The 16,632-nt window shown below is 39.5% G+C and overlaps 1 protein-coding gene and 1 long non-coding RNA gene across 5 annotated transcripts in view; both read left to right on the top strand.

Annotated features, from left to right (window-relative positions):
* The window catches only part of LOC118280857 (BTB/POZ domain-containing protein 7), a 53,911-nt gene extending 37,928 nt beyond the window's left edge, over positions 1–15,983 (top strand). Inside the window, 13 exon segments of the mRNA XM_050700674.1 lie at positions 2,373–2,452; positions 3,078–3,200; positions 4,431–4,510; positions 5,097–5,163; positions 5,748–5,917; positions 10,669–10,734; positions 11,478–11,536; positions 12,050–12,122; positions 12,438–12,668; positions 13,166–13,234; positions 13,954–14,134; positions 14,763–14,832; positions 15,735–15,983. Of these exon segments, the coding sequence (XP_050556631.1) occupies positions 2,373–2,452; positions 3,078–3,200; positions 4,431–4,510; positions 5,097–5,163; positions 5,748–5,917; positions 10,669–10,734; positions 11,478–11,536; positions 12,050–12,122; positions 12,438–12,668; positions 13,166–13,234; positions 13,954–14,134; positions 14,763–14,817 (1,254 nt within the window). The 3' untranslated portion in view covers positions 14,818–14,832; positions 15,735–15,983.
* Positions 7,797–9,364, top strand: LOC126911847 (uncharacterized). 4 transcript variants are annotated; one of them, XR_007706320.1, is made up of 3 exons: positions 7,797–8,234; positions 8,490–8,703; positions 8,855–9,364. It is a non-coding gene; the product is annotated as an uncharacterized LOC126911847 (long non-coding RNA). The 4 variants fall into 4 exon arrangements; XR_007706319.1 differs by having other exon boundaries at positions 8,852–9,364; XR_007706318.1 differs by having other exon boundaries at positions 8,490–8,712.
* Positions 15,984–16,632: the final 649 nt, after the last annotated feature.

Here is a 16,632-nt window from a genome sequence, read left to right as displayed (position 1 = left end):
AGATTTATATGTATAATACATGCGTAATATATCACCATTGCACCCATGCGAAGCTGGGGCGGGTCGCTAGTAATATATAAAGACTTACCGGTAATATTTCCTGATATTTTTATCCTCACAAGTTACTATGTCCACCTCCGATGCGACTCTTTCACTGACTAACCAACAGACTGACTGATGGGCTACTACTCAAACGTCAATTAATTTTAACACACTCTCAAGAGTAGTTCTGTCTCTACAAACCCTTTATAAAAGACAGAGATGGAACGATGTTTAAGTGTACATTAAAATTGAGTAGTGTTTCAGTGTGCGTGACTGACTGAATGAATGAATGACTGTGTACACCTTTTATAAGTAGGTAGATTCTAGAAAGAAAAATACCACGTTGTACTAATGATAATAATACAATAGGGGCTGCACTCTAATGCATTATTTTATGGTATTTTTACAAGTAAGCTTTTGAGTCCTCTCTCGAAAATAATTGGTTTTCTAGAACAATGTGCATTGGTGAAAAATGCCATTTTGATTTTATTGAAAAGTGCATTAATTTACCACGATTTTTAGTTAATTTAGTATGTCTCTTGATAGCTATTTTAAATGGTTGAAAATATGTTTTTTTTATGGTATAAGCCGGTAAACGAGCAGACGGATCATCTGATGGTAAGCAATCGCCGCCGCCCATGGACACCCGAAACTTTAGAGGCGTTACAAATGTGTTGTCTTTTGGGGGTTAGGAATTTAAGGGGGATCGGGGATCGGGTGTTGGGAAGGGGGAGGGAATTTGCTTGTGTTATTTTATGACAGCGTTAGTCCTTAATTAGTTTAAATATAATTATTAATTAGTTTACAAACATAATTAATGTACCATTTGTTTATCTAAAGGAGTATTTAGTTTATGTCTACACTAATATAACTCGCACGAAGCGCTTCCTTGTGCGAACTGCTAGGGAGTGGAACTCCTTGCCGGAGTCTGTGTTTCCTGATGGGTATAACCTGGGTGTCTTCAAAGCCCGAGTGAATAGGTTGCTTATGGGCAGACGTGCTCCATCGTAGGCCGTATCATTGCTTACCATCAGGCGAGATAGCGGCCAAACGTCGACCCATCAAATGTAAAAAAGAATGAAATTAGAGTGTCTCTTTATACATTTTATTTAAAAAAAAAACATTGGTCATACTATAGCAAAAAGTAGTTACATATTTCAATATTACAAACGGTGTCATGTGTATGTGGACTTGTATATTTGAAAACGCACCCACGACACAGAAGGAAATCCTAGTTTGGAGCAATGTAAAAAAAAATGCGAAAGTTTGTGCGTATGGATGTTTGTTACTCTATCACGCAAAAACTACTGAAGGGATTGGGATGAAATTTGGTATAGGGATAGATTTTTATCCCAAGGGAACGCGGCCAGCCCAGAAGCAGCTTGCAGAAGCTTGCGTGGGTGAAAAAAATACCACGTGTCAAATCTTTAACACACTTTGATCAAGCGTGGTGATTAATGTTCATATTGCTTATTCCTTCTCCGTGTGAGAAGAGGCCTTTGGTCAGCAGTGGACACTTGTAGGCTGATGATTCATAGACGTAGACAGGTTTTAGTATCGGTAGGGGAGGGGTTCAAGAAAGTAAAACGTACAAAACTTCCTTCTTTCATGACAAAGAAAAACAATTTATGTAATATGTAATAAACAGATTGATATGTAGTCATAGAGACCTTTGCCAAACAGGGGATGTACTAAAAATGCGTACTGGGTACGCCTATGTGTTGATTCATTTATTTATTTAATGGTACTTGATGGAAACCCTATTTATCATCATATCAGCCACAAGACGTCCTCTGCTGAACATAGGCCTCCCCCAATGACTTCCAGATAGGCCGGTTGAAAGTGACCTGCATTCAGCGGCTCTTTGCGACCTTTGTCAGGTCGTCTGACCATCTGGTTGAAGGTGGATGTCCTACGCTTTGTTTTTTAAGGGGGGAAAATCATCCAATCATTTCTCCCGCCTTGGGCGAGGGGAGAGGGAGTGTCAGACTCTTACTGACTAAAAACCACCCCGTTCCTACTCCTGCTTTTTGAGCCGGAGCCCCGGTAACCCCCTAGGTAGTCCGCAGCTCCGGATTAGGCATCAGTGGACGTCGCATTAATCTACACTTAATATTATAAAGCTGAAGAGCTTGTTTGTTAAAACGCGCTAATCTCCGAAACTACTGGTCCGATTTGAATAATTATTTTTGTGTTGGATAGTGCATTTATCGAGGAAGGTTATAGGCTATAAAACATCACGCTATGACCAATAGGAGCCAAGCAGAGCGGGTGAAACCGCGCGGAAGTAGCTAGTATGTACTAATATATGATAATATGTTTGTCCGTAGATCGCGTTGCGCGCAGTCCGCGAGATGTCGCTGCCGGACGCATGCGCGGACCTACTGCTGGCAGAAATGGACAGTGACAGGTAATATTATATATCTTTATCTATACATATATCTTTATTTTATTCTTTACATTTAATGGGTCGACGTTTGGCCGCTATCTCGCCGGATGGTAAGTGATGATGCGGCCTACGGTGGAGCACGTCTGCCCATAAGCAACCTATTCACTCGGGCCTTGAAGACACCCAGGTTATACCCATCAGGAAACACAGACTCCGGCAAGGAGTTCCACTCCCTAGCAGCTTATATGCATGTTATAAAATACATACAAATATGTATAGGAAAAGATTATTTAACCGACTTCAAAAAAGAGGAGGTTCTCAGTTTGACTTGTATGTATGTATGTTTGTGCGATTTTGATGCGGTTTTCAGCATAGTCTTTTTCAGACTTAGAAGGTTTTAGGTATATTACTCGACAAGACTTGTCTGAGACGGATCACCTGATGGTAAGCAATCGCCGCCGCCCAAGGACACTTAATACACCAAAGGAGTTAATAGTACGTTGCTGGCCTTTTGGGGGCCAGGCAAAGGGGGAAATAGAGGGGGATAGGATTTGGGGAGTGATGAGATTGTGGAGATTATGGAGAAGAACGGAAGATTTGGGTATATTGTGTTATTATTTATTTATGTATGTTTATGTTATTGCAGGGAGAGAGAGACAGAAGACTGGGAGTCGGCCAACGAGGGGGGCAGCGAGCGCGGCCGGCAGCGGGACGTCGAACCCGACACCGAGCGGTGGCCGGACGACCAACCCAACCTCGACTGCTGCAGGTACGCTCGATCTAAAGTATAATGTATTTTACCACCGTTACTCTTCACCTGGGTATCTCATACCCACGACGTTGTTCTTGCCGTGGGCGTCATATTATAAAGCTGAACGGTTTCAGTTTGTTCTAACCTTTTTTTTATTGAGGGGGAGGGGGAATCATCCGATGACTTTTCCCGCCTTAAGCGAAGCGAGAGAGAGTGTCAGACTCTTACTGACTAAAAACCACCCCGTTCCTACTCCTGCTTTTCGAGCCGGAGCCCCGGTAACACGCTAGGTAGTCCGCAGCTCCGGAAGTTTGTTCTTACCTTGAAGTAAAATCAGGAATACAAAGAGGAGAAGTCATAACTGGATGTCCCTTTATAGTATAAGAGATGGTAACGTTTTTGAGAGAGCATTTCAAGAATAGTACTATATCTAAAAACTGGCCTTCTTAAAATGCTTGTTTTTTCGACGTTGCTAGCTCTCGTACCATTGACACAACGCGTGACACGTTACACGGAGCGCGGGACGTTACAAACCGCGCCCTCTCTATGTCCCATCTAGCGTCCCATACTACACACACTGCGCCAATACGGTAGTTTCCTTACTTTTGTCGTAATGTCAAAAACGATTCTATGAATTTTTTAGGAGATCGCAACTTATGATGTCATATTTTTGCGTCCAATAGCATACTTACTTCTCTAAAATTAGCTAGAAATATTCAATAAATAGTTATATGTATTGTCAAATTAACGAATGAAAGTACGATAATTTTGGTAATAAATGTCAAAATAATTTATTTTTGATCTAGGAAACTACCCAATTGTCCACATTTTAATGTGCCATAACGACACTAAGGGGTGTCTAGTCCGGAGCTGCGGACTACCTAGCGTGTTACCGGGGCTCCGGCTCGACAAGCAGGAGAAGGAACGGGGTGGTGTTTAGTCAGTAAGAGTCTGACACTCCCTTTCGCCTCGCCCTGGCGAGAAAAGGTACTACATGATTTTCCCCCTCAAAAAAAAACTAGGGGTGTCTAGTCCAGCAATGGAATTTTATACTATTACTAGCTGGCCCGGCAAACTTCATACTACCTCTAACATATTTTTCTCACCTTTTAACCCTGCGCAAATAATTCAATACCAAAATCTATCAAATACGTCGAGCAGTTCTCTAGTTTTAGCGAGACTAACGAACAGCAATTGATTTTTTTATATATATAGATACTGTAATGATGTATGTATGTATGTATACAGGACGTTGAGCGGCAGTGGGTCGTTGCGGTGCGCGTCGTCCGCCAGTCTACGCGCGCAGCCCGCGCTGCACATACCGCTCGGTGAGTCTATAATTACTCTAATAATCTCATTGCGAAAATAATTACATATAAAGAAATCTTTCTCTTAACTGACTCCTCGGTCGAGTGGTCGCAAGTGCGACTGCCGGACAAGGGGGCTCGGGTTCGATTCCCGGGTCGGGTACCGGGGTATAAACAAAAAAAAAAAATTTAAGAGAAAATTTGCATAAAAATATTTTTTTGCAAATTTTCTCAGTAGTAGCACGGAGTCTGGAATTGTGTCCAGTATATGGCAATAGGCTCACCCCCTATTACATGGGACTTATAACACAAATGGTGAAAAGTGTGTGTACATTGTATAGCGGCATTACGTGCCGTAATGTGCACCTCTGCCTACCCCTTCGAGGATAAAAGACGTGATGCTACTTTTTTTGTCGTTGCCCTACGCTAGCATTTCTTCCTGTGTCATGGTTCACATACACATGACATCCAGACCCGAAACAACAATTTGTGGATCATATAAAGAACTGCTCCGAGTGGGTCGAATCCGCTACACGTTGTACAGTCAGTCACTACTAACACATTTATATTGATATTATGTAGTAATACTGTATGTTTGTACGTACAGACAACTCTCGGCCGGGCACGTGCAGGCGGGAGGGCGCTTCAAGGTCCGCTGATACTGCGCAGCATCGGTAAGGCTTCATGTTAACCACTTATTTCTAGCAATAGGGTAGATAACTAACCTTCATACCCAGAGTCATTTAATGGTTACTTAACCCAGTCTTTAGCAATTGTTTTCTATACAAAATCGTTACTAAGGAATAGTTTAAGTAATCATTAAATGATTCTGAGTGTGGCAGTAAGTTTTGTTTCAATGTCCGTCTTGTAGATTGTTTTAAAACATTAGATTAGATCCAGTATAAAATAGTTTGTAGTAGTTTTTTTAATGGTATAAGCCGGTAAACGTATCTACTGATGGTAAGCAATCGCCGCTGCCCATGGACACTTGAAACACCAGAGGCGTTACAATTGCGTTGCCGGCCTTTTGGGGGTTAGGAATTTAAGGGTTGTTAATCGGGGATTGTAAAGATTGGGATGGTTAAGGTAATTGGGCCTAAACTCCCGTCACTCACACACCGCTGTGGTGGTCCTCCGTCGGTGTACAGCTCGGTCGTGGTATCACTCCAGTCGAGCCGGCCCAGCAGTGCCGACACAGCGAGCACACAATTTTTTATGTGCTTTATATGTATTAAAACAAAGAAACTTTGTTCCGCAGCCAATCTCTATCGTCGTGCTCCAGCCGTACGTCAGGGTGCGCGAGCGGGGGCGCGGGTGGGGGCGCGGGGGCGCGGCTGTCGGCCATGGTCCCCGACGTGGCCATGGCGCCCAACGCCAACACGCACCTGCTCACCGCCCGGGACTACTTCCGACACGCGCCGCCATGGGGTCAGCTGATAATATATTTTATTGTGTTTCTCTACAGCGTCATCGGCTTTAGATGTCTGTCTATTTATAAACAGGGTGGACTAACATGATCTCAGAGATAAATATATTTGTGACCAACATCATTCTTCCCGCGGGTGTCTTATACCATATCTATAGACTACGTGACTGACTGACAGATTGATTGATTAACTGACTAACTAAATAACTGATTGACTGTTTCTGTCAGCACCTTCGCTCGCGTTCCCGTAGGATAAAAAGTACACTATGTGTTATTCTAAACCATAATCTACCTCTGTTGCAAATTACATATCGATCCCGCCATCCGTTTTGACGTAATTGACGAACATTCGCATTTATATTATTAGTAAAATGGCCATTTTTTTTGCGGAGGGAAAGTCATCCATTGACTTCTCCCGCCTTGGGCGAGGCGAGAAGTGTCAGACTCTTACCGACTAAAAATCTCCCCGTTCCTACTTGTGCTTTTCGAACCGGAGCCCCGGTAAACTCGCTAGGTAGTCCGCAGCTCCGGGATAATATATGTATACTCTACATCATTATTGGATGTCTACCTAGATGTCTACATCGTCATCGTCTTAAGATGTTTGTCTATATATTTATAAATAAGATGGACAGATGATCTCAGAGATAAATATATTTGTGACCAACATCATTCTTCCCGCGGGTGTCTTATACCCGACTAAGGGATTATTGAGTTTTATTGATGTGATCTTAACACAAATCATTTTAGATTCATTTTAGCACTTAAGGTGAATGTTCCGATCGCCTTTTCATACATTTTTCGTTCACGGTATACTCTCCGTACATAGACACTTTTTGCACAAAACTAATCACTTTATCACTTTTGTACGGTCAAGAATCTGCATATAACTTTTTGGTAAATAATTCGCATTATATATGGAGAAAAACAGTCTTGAAAACCGTGAAAAATTTGGCATTTCTTTTACTAGTGTTAGTGCAATTTGACAATCAAACTTATCGGAATGTCTGGATAGGTTATAATATTAAACGCTAGATGGCGTGCACCCGATAATGTAAATTTGAAGAATCATTACTAATTTTATAACAATAGTTTTCATTAAAAAACATTACAATAATTTAAAACTAAGTATCGTAAACGAAAATATAAAACATTGTGGTCGTGTGTGAAAAAAATGTTAGCGTTAGTTATTATTATTGTCACTGGCAACAATAAAAAATTTTAAATTCGTTCGTAGACAAAATACGATGTTGCCGTTCCGTCGAACATGACCTTTGACACGTTGCCAAACTTATTTAGTACCATCAGATGGTTGACTTGAAATAAAATACATTTCGAAGAGTTTGCGTAGCATTACGCTAGGCTTTACGCGCGGAATTTCTTGTATGTTTTTGATCAATGAAAATTCATTGATTCGAAGTAATATTTCTTGTATGTATTTCTTTCCAATTTAATATGATTATTGCAAAGTATTGTAGTATATGTTGTTTATAAGTAAGTAATTTTATTTCAAAATAAAAATACCTACCAACTAATAAATATTAGCAAGTCAGCCCGTGAGTTTAGCTGGCTATTACAAACTAAAATCCTCATATTAGAAATCACCGATCGATATTATATTGTTTTCTCAGATTAGTAATACAAATAACTTTGGACGGACAAACATTAGTATTATTTGTCACATTATATTGCGTCTGCTACATGAATCCCGCGCGTTCCGATACACTCAAAATCAGTTGAACGGACGGTAAAACAAGTATCTTTAAATTTCTAATGTTATAGTAAATAGAGTATAATTATGTAATATGATTTTATTATGGTTGTTCTGCAGCGATTTTTCAATTGATGTTATATCATAATTTGGGTAAGTAAAATTTTATTGCTATAATTTTTCTGAATTTCGGAACGTATTTAATAAATTCTGTTTTATCTATGGTATGGATATTTACTTTGCAATAATTTTCATGACATGAGACTACATTTTGCTGCAATTACAAGCGATTTGATCTGGTTTTGTTATAATTTCGTTTCAATTTTATGCGAATAGGTACTGAGTTTATAAAAGTAACATAATATTGTCTTGTACTTATATAATTAGTTTTTGTGTATTTCGGATTCCGTTTACATCTAGGTACCTACTATGTCGGGGTCCTACGAGAAAGCTGGCGTATCAACGCCACGAATATTCAGGCGCCCGTAAATCGTCAAAACGAGTGAAAAGCGCATTCAGTTGGATACATGTGGACGACAAGATAGTAAACCTGTAAATTATAACTCAAGTTGTGGCCAGCTTCATTGTAAACAAACTTTAGTTTTCAAGTACGTATAGAGTCATCAGTTGTTGAGCCATCTACATGTAAACTTAGAACTCTTTTAGTAATATGCGTTTCATCCCTCTTCTTCACATGACCATACCAAGAAAAACGATTTCCTTTCAATTTTGCTCTATCATTGGATAATAATGTTCTAGTTATGAATAAAAAGCATGAATATTACTATCAAGTAAATTCTATTGCATGTCCACTTTATAATTTATTTTAGCATCTTCTTACTATAATATTAAATCTATTTCAGGTTCAAGGACAAATGCGTGTCAGTAACATGGATAAATGCTACTTCATATGTTTTATTTCAGTCAATGAACCTTTGACTGTTATAGAAGTTTGTCGAGATAATATAATGACTTTATCAGCAATATGATGCCAAAGTTAATACACTTTTTTAAAGAATGTATTCTGCCAGAAATAGTTTTGAGACATGTTCAAAAAAATGCGAAATGTATACCTAGGTATGAAAGGTACACAATTTTTTTTATTTTATTTTATGATTTCCATTGATTTCAATCTATATTATATTTTTTTCTTGTGGGATATTGTTTTCATCCACATCAAAAGTTAAACACAAAATATACTAATTATAGTAATTTTCTTTCGCAGCAGTTGTGTAGCGGTAGTTTCCAGGCAATAATGAGGAAGGATGAGTGAAAACAACACGACAAATGTTTTTTTATTGTACTATTATAGTAGTGTGTTTAGAATCTACATTATCAATGTTTACAGTCATGTTTTTTTTTATGTCAGAAAACTGAAATGGTGTACTCGTCGTAATAAACATAATGTTCATAATGTGATATGAATACATTGACCTATTTTAAGGTTTCTGAAAAACAAAAAGGAAAGTTGTTGCTTTTTTATTTCCTTATGTAGTATAGTGGTTATGGATGCTTAGATATTCTCAAACATTTTTCCGCTTTGATTGCAATCTATTATTCTGGTTGCCTTGTTTATGAATTATAGTTTTGAATTATTATTTTGAATGAGATTATTTTTTAATAATCAGTCACGTATCAAGCATTCATGTCACATAAATACTTGTAATAATTGCAGGTTAGTATATACATTCTATTAAATAATGTATAAGATAATAAAATAAAACTGTCTTACATTGCATTCTTGACACTCATTTTATTCCCAAACTAGTGACCCGCCCCGTTTTCGCACGGGTGCAAAATTATCAGTTTCCCTACTATAATATACATGTATTATACATATAAACCTTCCTCTTGAATCACTCTATCGATTTACGGCGCATTCCAATAAACTACGGATCGGTAGATGTGCCTACGAGCCGTAGAATTTTGACACATTTTGTATGGAGCTTATGTCAAAATTCTACGTCTCGTAAGCAAATTTACCGATCGGTAGTTTATTGGAATGCGCCGTAAAAGAAACAGCATCAAAATCCTTAGTGTAGAAAGCATACATATGGATATAGGGACAGAGAAAACGACTTTGTTTTATGCTATTTAGTACCTAAATATAACACTACTTATACCTTTTATTTTTAGAACATAATAGCATCAGATGGTGTTCTTTAGTTCCTAATCCCCAAGACATAATTTCTACAGGTACCATCCTATTAACTTTTAAATGCACGCCATCTAGTGGTTAATTTTGAAGAAAGGTTGATTTTAAAGTAGGCGCTATGTCTATGTGTGTATAAATGACTGTAAACAGAGTTGGATATTAATATTTCGCTTTTATGGCAAATCGGATGGGTTTTGAGGCGATAATTTGACTAATTCCGATAAAGTGGGATGCCTGATTTTCGCATTTCTATTTCTGTTACTTAATATTGTTCCAATGACACTCAAAACAACATAAAACTGAAAATGTTCAATTCAGCGCCATCTATCGGGAAACGAGCCATGAAGAGCTCGGAACATTCACCTTAACTGCCTGACTAATTGATTGATAAATTCGCAATTCGTGCGCGCCAGAATCACCCACCATGACCACGATCTTCAGACATGAAAGACCGAACAGAGAGAGAGAGAAATTGATTGGTGACCTAACTAACTGATTGATTTCTTGATTGAGTGTCCGATCGACTAGCTGACTCACTTACTGATTGACCGAATTCCCACGGGAACAGCTAAAACGAGAATCTCCTATTCGTAAGTAGGAAATCGATGGCAAACACTAGTGTTATACAATTGAATCCCTGTAATTACCTACATATTATATAGCTAGCATGTTCGCACCTCTATGTCCTTGACGTTCCCTCACGTCCCCCAAGTGAGGGGGACGTTAACTTGAATACATATTGTAACTCCTCATTTAGTTATTTAAAAGATTGAGGTGTAAAAGAGTTATATTGTAACCTATTTGCAAAAATAAATATCATGTATTATTTAACAAGTTTGTTCAAGTAGGTATTAAGCTAGTGCTAACATTAGAGGCTGTTGTTCCAGAGTACAGCGGCGGCGGCGTGCTGCAGCTGGACCTGGGGGACGGGGCCACGCATACTCCGCGACCGGGTACGGCACACCCATTATTTTATCGCTCCTTATTGTAACTTATTCCACAGATATCAGTCTATACATCATACCTATGTATATGAATATATCATATATAGATACTCAAATATAAAATTGAGCATACATATTATGGAAAACTAAGTGTGGGAGAGTCCTACTTCGGCACTGCTGTGCCGGTTTGACCGGAATGATACCACGGCCTTACCGAAAACCGACGTGAAACTACCACAGCTTTGTGTGAGTGAGGTTACCGAAGGCCCAATTTCCCCTTTCCCAATCTTCCCAATCCCCGATTCCCCAATAACCATTAAATTCCTTACCCCCACAAGAGCCGGCAACGCACTTGTAACGTCTCTGGTGTTTCAAGTGTCCTTGGGCGTTGGCGATTGCGTACCATCAGGTGATACGTCTACTCATTTACCGTTTTTTCATAAAAAAATGTGTAAGAGTGAGATAGAAGTGTGTGTGCGAATAAGGAACGATAGTGAAATGTCAAATTGAAGTGACAGATGAAGAGAGTGAAAGACGACGACGATGCTATTCGGGCGATGTTTATTTTCAAAAAGTAGAAATGTAAGTTTAATATTTAATTTTGTTTCAAGAAGGAAGCTTTTCTTTTCCTTGCGTATATCCCATATACATAAGAAATATCATCATCAGCCGAGAGACGTCCACTGCTGAACAAAGGCCTCCCCCTTAGTCCTTCCCTTAATAAATATGCATTAAAGTAATTGTATGTACAGGGTCCCGTGCGGCGCGAGCCGGCGCTGCGCATGCGCGACACTCGCGGGAGCATGCACCGGTCTGTATACATTGTTTCCTTTTACTTTTAGTAAAATTATTTGTTCGTGACAACCAATTTCGGAGATGCTCGATTACTTTTGGATTTATACTTAGGCTCTTAACTCAGCTATGCAACATATTATTATTAAAAGCTCTCCTATTGTGACTCAAAATTAGTCGAACATTTTGGAAATTAATATTATTTTTACTTACTTTTTCCACACGACAGCCTCGTTGGTCGAGTGGTCGCAAGTGCGACTGCCGGGTAAAGGGTCTCGGGTTCAACTCCTGGGTCGGGGAAAGTAAATAATGTTGGGAATTTTTCGGCTTAAAACTCAGTAGTAGCACGGAGTCTGGAAATGTGTCCAGTATATGGCAATAGACTCACCCCCTATTACATGGGACTTTCAACACAAATGGCGAACACTGTGGCATTGCGTGCCTTTACGCCTTTGCGTTACTTTTTTCATTATTATATGCGTTTAACAATAAAAACATTTACAATATGTATAATTTATTTATGTATGTCCAGGGTATGTCGTGTCTCCGGAGTCGCGCGGACGAAGACGAACTGCGCGCCGCCATCGAACTCTCTGTTATTAGAGGTATGTATACTGGGGGGACGGGGGAGGGGGTGTGACTCGTCTATGTACAACCTATGAGAGGGGTCCAAAGTGCCTTCCTAGCCTATTTTGACTTTCACTTTGCTTTTATCCTGGGAATGTGGGGGACGCCACTGGTAGAGGCTTTCTTTTTTTGAAAGGGGGGGGGTCGAATCATCCGTTGACTTCTCCTACCTTGGGAGAAGCGAGTATTTAGTCAGTAAGAGTCTAACACTCCCTATGTTAGAGTCTTACTGACTAAACACCACCCCGTTCCTACAATATGGATAAATAATAATTTTGTTTATTTTATTCCAGCATACTCATCATCTCGCGCTCCAGCGGGTGCGGCTCCCCTATTACTAGGGGGGTCGCAACTCCAACACCCCCAGCAACATTCCCAACAACACCCCCAGCAACACCCCCAACAGCACGCGCAACACCCCTCAATCCTACCCCCTACCCACAGACAGCGCTCCCCCGCGACACTCCCCCACACTAGGGGGGAGCGGGGGGGACGAGCACAACTAGCGCCTACACATCATAACCGTAAGTTCATAATATTTTACTATACTTCTATAGAATTTAAATGTGAATTAAAGTAGAAACTGTATGTTATTTGTTTAAAATTAGCTTTCTAAAGGTCCAGCCTTTTCAGAGAAAATTCTGTGATAAAAAAACAAGCATTTTAGATAAATAATTTCATATTGTAGACGTACAATTTCTTCAATTTTCTTGAAGAATAAATAATTTATTTTTTTCGTTTGAAATCATTAATACTGTTGTCATAAGTTTGAATTATGTAATTAACTTTTGAAATTTAAAAGTTAATTATAAGAAAATCATATAATAAAATTTTTAAATTCTAAAAATGTAACTTGGGCCATAAAACAACGAAAAATTTTTACCGTAGAGACCGATGACTTTGACGTTCGATGACTGATCGTCGTCGAAAAATAGTGTTTAAGATCTTTCAAGATTTATGAATATTACAAATTACAAACAGATACTCCAATTGTATGTATAATTTTGTCCCCCCCCCCCAGCGGTCCGCAGCCGTGCGTCGGCGTCCCCCCAACGTACCGCTGACCTGCAGCCCCCGCACCACGCGCAGCGTACGTACTATACTTACTCACTATTTTATTAAGCTCGTTGAAATAATAATGGTTGAATTCTCGTATTTCTTACATATAACTCTATGTCAGTATTAGGTATATAGGATAACTCTATAACGTTTATGTTAAGTTTATTTTATGTTCAAAGAGATATTTGATTTTGGTTGATTTTATTTTTAAGTTTATACTGCATTTATCGCATTAGGTGTGCCTGCAATGATAGATATAATGTTAGGATAAATAAATAAATTAAAAAAATAAATGTTTTCGATCATAGTTGCAATTTCTTAACGGTTTTGTTCAATGACGCTGTTACAACTAGACAACAACACTGTATTTTGATTACACTTTTGGGACGGTAACTGGGCAACCGGCTCCAACGTGTAGCGGGTTCGATTCCCGCACGGAGTAACCCTTTGAGTGATCTACAAATTGTTGTTTCGGGTCTGTGTGTCATGTGTATGTGAACTTGTATGTTTGTAAACGCACACACGACACAGGAAAAAAATATTAGGACGGTTTATTTAAAAAAAATACTAATACAATAAATTCATGCTTATATTATTTTGAATTATTAAGCCATGGAAAAAAGTTAATCTTGCCGTCCTCACTTTTAAAAATCTTGGAACTTTTGGAAAATCATCATTATAAAAAAATCAACATAAAAAAATCAATCATTATTCTTCTTTATTAACATATAACATGTCGTTCTATTACAGTGAGCAGGCTGGGCAGTGTAGCGGCTGAGGCGACCGGGTCCCGCAGCCCCAGCCCCGGCACCGGGGGCCAAGCGGGGGGCCCTGGGCCGCACGGGGGCCCGGGGGGACCCACCGCGGCGGGGCCCGCCTCGCCCCGCCCGCACGACCTACTCTACAGGCATGCACAGCATACACATTACAGGTATACTATACTAGCTACTTCCGCGCGGTTTCACCCGCTCTGCTCGGCTCCTATTGGTTATAGCGTGATGTTTTATAGCCTATAGCCTTCCTCGATAAATGCACTATTCAACACAAAAAGAATTATTCAATTCTGACCAGTAGTTCCGGAGATTAGCGCGTTCAAACAAACAAACTCTTCAGCTTTATAATATTAGTATTAGTATAGATACAACCAGTTTTTGCCCGCGGCTTCGTCCGCATTCCTATGGGATAGAAAGTATCCTATGTGTTATTCAAGTCCATTTTTTTTATGTTGCCCCACACTAGGATTTCCTCCTGTGTCGTGGGTGCGTTTACAAACATACAAGTTCACATACACATGACACACAGACCCGAAACAACAATTTGTGAATCACACAAAGAGTTGCTCCGTGCGGGAATCGAACCCGCTTCACGTTGCACGGCAGCCACTACGCCAACCGTGCAGTCAAATACTAAAACTATAATCTACCCCTGTTCCAAATTTCATCCCGATCCCTTCAGCCGTTTTGACGTGATTGAGTAACAAACATACATATAAACTTGCACATTTATATTAAGTAAGATATAGTAAGTTTCTAATTACATGATGTCGTTTTGCGTTGCAGACTGGAGCCGTCGTACTCGGGTTCGAGTTCCGGCAGTAGACACACGTATGCGTGAGGACCAGCCAAGCAGGTACATACATACATACATACAATATTATATACACAACGTCACACACCAACGTCATGCCTTTTATCCCCGAAGGGGTAGGCAGAGGTGCACATTACGACACGTAATGCCGCTATACAATGTACACACACTGTTCACCATTTGTGTTATAAGTCCCATGTAATAGGGGTGAGCCTATTGCCATATACTGCACACAATTCCAGACTCACTGCTACTTTTTACTGAGAAATTTTCGAAAATCCGAAAAAAAGCCCAGTAATACTTTGCCCGACCAAGGAATCGAACCCGAGACCCCTTGTTCGGCAGTCGCACTTGCGACCACTCGACCAACGAGGCAGTCTATAAAATATTATATGGTTACTCATAAACTACTAGCCCTACTCGGTATACTTATAGTCATTCGATTTTGTAAACAAATGGAGTGGAAATTTTCTGGTTGTAGATTTTAACTATTGTTAAAGGACGATACAACTTCTGGTCCCACCTTCCAATAGCTACGTGTGTTACATCATAGGATAGGTAATTTTGAGCTGAACACAAGTTACTATGGCGCCAAATTGCAAATCTTAGTCCGTTCAGAGTTATTGTAGTTTTATCAGTAATCGGGAAAAACCCAATCAGTACTTAACTTACAACAGAGTACTTTGCCCAACGCAAAGTATTACTGGTTTTTTTTTCGATCTCAGTAGTAACACGGAGTCTGGAATTGTGTCCAGTATATGGCAATATGCTTACCCCCTATTACATGGGACTTATAACACAAATGTTGAAAAGTGGGTGTACATTGTATAGCGGCATTACGTGCCGTAATGTGCACCTCTGTCTACCACTTCTGGGATAAAAGGCGTGACGTTATGTATATATGTGACGTTTCTTAATTAATTATGTATGTTTGTTTGTTGCAGTCGGGCCACAATTCGTGCTACGACTGCTAGCGACAGTCGCGCAACTAATCGCGCCACAGTCGCCGTCGCCGACAACAGTGCAGTGATTTCACAGACTCAGTAGTGGAGAATCAGTGCATCCCCCATACCCCTCTACCCGATCCCCCTTCCCCCCTTACAAGAATATGGACTTTATGATGTAAGTGATAAATTCCATTATCCCTTAATTTTGCATGGAAGGCCCAATTTGTATGTTTGTATGTAAAGATATACATACAGGGTATCCCTGAAGTCGACGTCCAAATGGCACCAGATGATCGGCAGGGTTCCAATAGTCATCAGAAAAAATATAAAAGAAAAATATAAGTTCTACAGTTTTTTTAAATTACAGTGACTTAGGTATGTGTTATCCACGAAAAAGTACACCCTGTGCCAGTCTTTTGACTCTTGTTGCTACAAATCTTTATTTTTTCGTCTGCAGTCTTCCTTACCTTATCCTGAATAGTGCTCCAGTAACATGGAATCATAAATTCTTAGCCAACTGCTTTAGATTGGAAAACATTGTTAGTTTTAGAGGAACCCAATACTCTGAATAAAATTTTCACCTTACTTTAAGTGACTGTACTGAATAAATTATGTATGGCGCTAGTAGTGGCAAATTTCACCAAAGTTGGCGCATTTAATAAGGATTATAAAATGGTATAGCACTTTGCAAATTATTTCTTAAATTCGACACAAAAAAAGATTTTTCAACGAAACTCCGTTTCGATGAATTTATTTGAACTTACTAAAAATTCTTCTAGTGTACTCAAATCATACGTTATAACCTCGTATGCACTAGACAGCACTTTGTACGCTATTTGTTATCATCATGTTGAAAATCAGCGAGGATCTCTTGTCAAACAACATTGTCTGTTTA

The sequence above is a fragment of the Spodoptera frugiperda genome, chromosome 19 (genome assembly GCF_023101765.2).
Source record: "Spodoptera frugiperda isolate SF20-4 chromosome 19, AGI-APGP_CSIRO_Sfru_2.0, whole genome shotgun sequence".
Taxonomy (NCBI): domain Eukaryota; kingdom Metazoa; phylum Arthropoda; class Insecta; order Lepidoptera; family Noctuidae; genus Spodoptera; species Spodoptera frugiperda.
The sequence above is the reverse complement of the archived record's forward strand: the minus strand, read 5'-3'. Positions and strand labels throughout refer to the sequence as shown.